Source organism: Microcebus murinus, chromosome X (assembly GCF_040939455.1).
Source record: "Microcebus murinus isolate Inina chromosome X, M.murinus_Inina_mat1.0, whole genome shotgun sequence".
Taxonomy (NCBI): domain Eukaryota; kingdom Metazoa; phylum Chordata; class Mammalia; order Primates; family Cheirogaleidae; genus Microcebus; species Microcebus murinus.
In genome coordinates this window covers 113080323-113083642 of record NC_134136.1, presented here as the reverse complement: position 1 = coordinate 113083642, position 3320 = coordinate 113080323, and the positions used below count along the sequence as shown (strand labels likewise).

Below are 3320 nucleotides of genomic sequence, written 5' to 3'. Positions count from 1 at the left end.
CAAGTGAAATTTCAGCCTACACTTCAGCTTGTGCTTGAGCTTCTTCAAAAAATTCAAAATGTTAATTAAGTGCTCCAATAAGCTAGGTAAATTGGTTGAAAGATACAGTATATATACCTTCCCAAATACTTTGAATATTTGTGAACTTTTTAGTGAGATGTATAGACCTATTTTGGTACCAAATTAGAAATAAAGCTTGGTAGTACATCTTGTCAGCTACTTCCCAAACAAAACTAAAAACCTGCAGAGGTGAATATCCACCACCATGAAATACCAGAGAGAAAATAAAATTTACTTTTGCCAAAAAAAGAAAGTTTATTTTTATAGAACTAAACCATTCCTTGGCAGATTAAAAAGCAACAAACGCTTGTCCAGTTTAGTTAACACATTTGCTTTTTTATTTTTTAGAATATAGTCTACATCTGGATTAAAAAAAGTTTTAAATAAATTTAAGACATATAACAACATTGGAACCCTTCATCATTCTATGTACAGCACAGATAGAATGTCAGTTGGTTCCACTTTGGATAAGTCCACTTTCTCATAATAATGTTATTATTTCCACTGGCTGAGTGGCAAGCTTCTTACAAGCTGGCACACTGCCAGTTTACACACACCGGGGTGGGGTGGGGGTGGGTTAGGGGTGATGTGAAAAGAATGGGGTGGGGGTGCCACAGGACTACTGTACGGTGTAACAGAAAATCATTAATAAAGTAGTACCGGTTACCAACAGACAGTGCCGTTTGTGCGCTTATCACAATGGAATCGCCGAAGTTTCAGAGCAAAGAGATTTGAAATACTTAAGACAGGGCCACAGTTACAAAAAGAAATAGTGCAAACAGGAAAACTGATGCAATCCTAGCAACGCCTGGGCCTCCACCAGCCCAACGACAGAGCGGCGGGAGGCTGTGTGCCCCGCCTTCCCCACCACCCAGCTCCAGGCGGCTCTCCCAAGTGTGGCAACCCAGCGCCGCGCCCTGGCATGGCCCCTTCTGGGGCCCTTCTCCTCCGGAAAGAACAGAAAAGAAACCCTAGGAAAGGCACAGGCTGAAATGTGGGGCATTAGCCCAGTCTCATTCCTGTCCACATAGAACGCAGGCCCCCACCCGGAGGGGTCCTTAAACCCCTCTCTCCCACCACCACTTTCCTCTCCTCTCACGAACGGGGCCCCCTCCTCCACACAGCCCCGCCGAGCTCCCTGCACGTACGCAGCCCCCCAACTTTGCAGTCTGCCCCTTCGAGCCCCACAGCCAGGAAGAAAATAGCTTTGAGGAAGGAGAGATGAGAGATGGGCCAGAGAGGGTGCTGGGCAGTCGCGGGTGCCCCACCTCAGTGGCCCCAGTTGCCGAAGCCGATCTCTTGCTTGTATCTGTTAGTGAGAATGTTGGCTTTGCGCGTGAGTTTGGAGAGCACAGTGTGCAGCCCGCGCAGGTGGTAGTGGAACTGCTGCTCCAGGTCTTCCTCGCCGGCGTCCGCGCCCTCCAAGTGGCTCAGGTCCACCAGGATGTCCTTGGACTTCCAGGCGCTGCCCTCCTCGCTCCCCGCCGGTGGCGGCGGCTGGTGCAGGACGCCCCACTCGATGTCGTTGCGGATCGACTTAAGCAGCACGTAGTGGCTGTACATGTCCCGGGAGGGCGCGAAAAAGCTGCCATTGGCGGTGCCTGGGCCCGGGGCTGGGGACGCGTGCTCCTCCAGGCAGCCGCCACTGCCGCCTACCTCCTCCACGCCGACGTCGTTGTCTAACCCCGGCTCAGCCAGGGGCACGTCGCGCAGCAAGCTGGGCACCATCACCGTCTGGTCCATGTTGTTCACGGCGCCGATGAAGCGATTCATGGCGTTAAAGAGCGAGTGCTTTTGGTTATAGGTATCGCAGATTTGCATCATGGTGGCTGCGCTCGTGCCGGAGCACTCGGACGTAGGGGCACGAGGATGATCGGCTGGGGCGAGGGGGTGCCCGCCTTCACGCACTCTCACAGGCCTGCGCCCTGGGCCTGGCTATAGCCGGTGTGGCGGGATTCCCGGCTCCTCCTCCGCCCTCTCCTCTTCAACTCTCGTCTCACTTGCAGCCCGGCCCTCCGGGATGCGCGGCTTCTCCTGGCTTTGGCGCCCGGAAGCTAGTGATGCGGAGGGTGGTCGGTGGGTCGGACCCTGGCCTGTTTGGGACGGGGGGACGAAAGAACAGATTATTCACCGGCTAGGGTACCCGACGCCGCTGCCTGCAAGCACCTCCCTCCCAGACTACTGCTTGCCCGGGACGGCGCCTGGGTGGCTCCCCACAGCCGGGCGGTCCCACCTCCTCGCCCGCCGAGGGCCGCGGAGAGAAGGGGTAACCCCCTACTTCTCCTTCGGAAAAGCCTGAGTTCAAGCAACCACGCTGGCCGGGACAGCGACGAGGCGGGGATACCCACCTCCTCTTAACGCCTTGAGATTTCTCTGTTTCTTGGTACTTCAGTGTTTCCACTGCCAGCGGCTGCTGCCCAAGGGCGCTGCTGCGGTCAGTGGCCGGACTGTGACTGAGGGCTGCGGTGGCTGCGTTGGCCCCCTACCCATTCCAGGTGCTCAATTTATAGTCCAGGAAAGGTGTCGCCGGCGCTCAGGGCCACCCCCGGTGTCTCCTCCTCCCGCCTCTCCCGGCAGCACCAAGATAAAAGGCCGCAGCCGGATGACCGCGAGTAACACTAGCCCGGCCCTTTCTACAGCGGGGGCGGGGCGCGCCGGGCCAGCTCCGCCTCTGGCCTGATACCCGGGCTGAGGGAGGGCGCCAGGGCAGGCCAGGGCAGGGCAGAGGAGGGCAGGAACAGCCGCGCCCGCCAGCGCCAAGCCCTAGACTGGCCGGCGGGGGAAGGGCCAGGCACTGTGCGGTGAACTAGGCGCCGGTGTCCGGACAGACTATAGGGCGGGCTGGCGTGCGGGGGCTGGGCGGACCTTGCGCGCGGGGTGACCGGAATGCACGTGCCCTGGTTGCAAAGTGAGCCTCTCGACCCCCAGTCTAGAGTGGCCACAGCCCTGAATCAGCAGCCCCAGTTTATTAATAGCCGTCGGGGAAGAGGGGCCGCAGCAGCCACAACTCCAGCCCAGGACTGTTACGTAAGAAGAGTGGCTGGGCATGCCGGGTGCATGTGGACGTGCGGTGCTCCCACAGTGGCCCTGGCCTTGGACGCGAAGTGCTCCCGCCCTGGCCCCAGCCTTTGCCAGCCTTTGGGGGAGGGGAGCATCAGAGGCTTTTGCCTCCCTCCCAGCGGAGTCTTTCCCAATCTTTACTATAACAACTACTGCCAGGGATGAAGAGTGGCCTAACATCAGATTTGCAGATTTTTTCA

General features: G+C 57.4%; 1 protein-coding gene across 1 annotated transcript; it reads right to left on the bottom strand.

Moving 5' to 3' along the window:
• Nucleotides 1-375: 375 nt before the first annotated feature.
• Nucleotides 376-2667, bottom strand: MID1IP1 (MID1 interacting protein 1). Its single transcript, XM_012736682.2, has 2 exons — nucleotides 2409-2667; nucleotides 376-2153 (listed from the first exon to the last, which is right to left on the bottom strand). The coding sequence occupies exon 2, from the start codon at nucleotides 1882-1884 to the stop codon at nucleotides 1330-1332; it is 555 nt and encodes a 184-aa protein (XP_012592136.1). The 5' UTR covers nucleotides 1885-2153; nucleotides 2409-2667; the 3' UTR covers nucleotides 376-1329.
• Nucleotides 2668-3320: the final 653 nt, after the last annotated feature.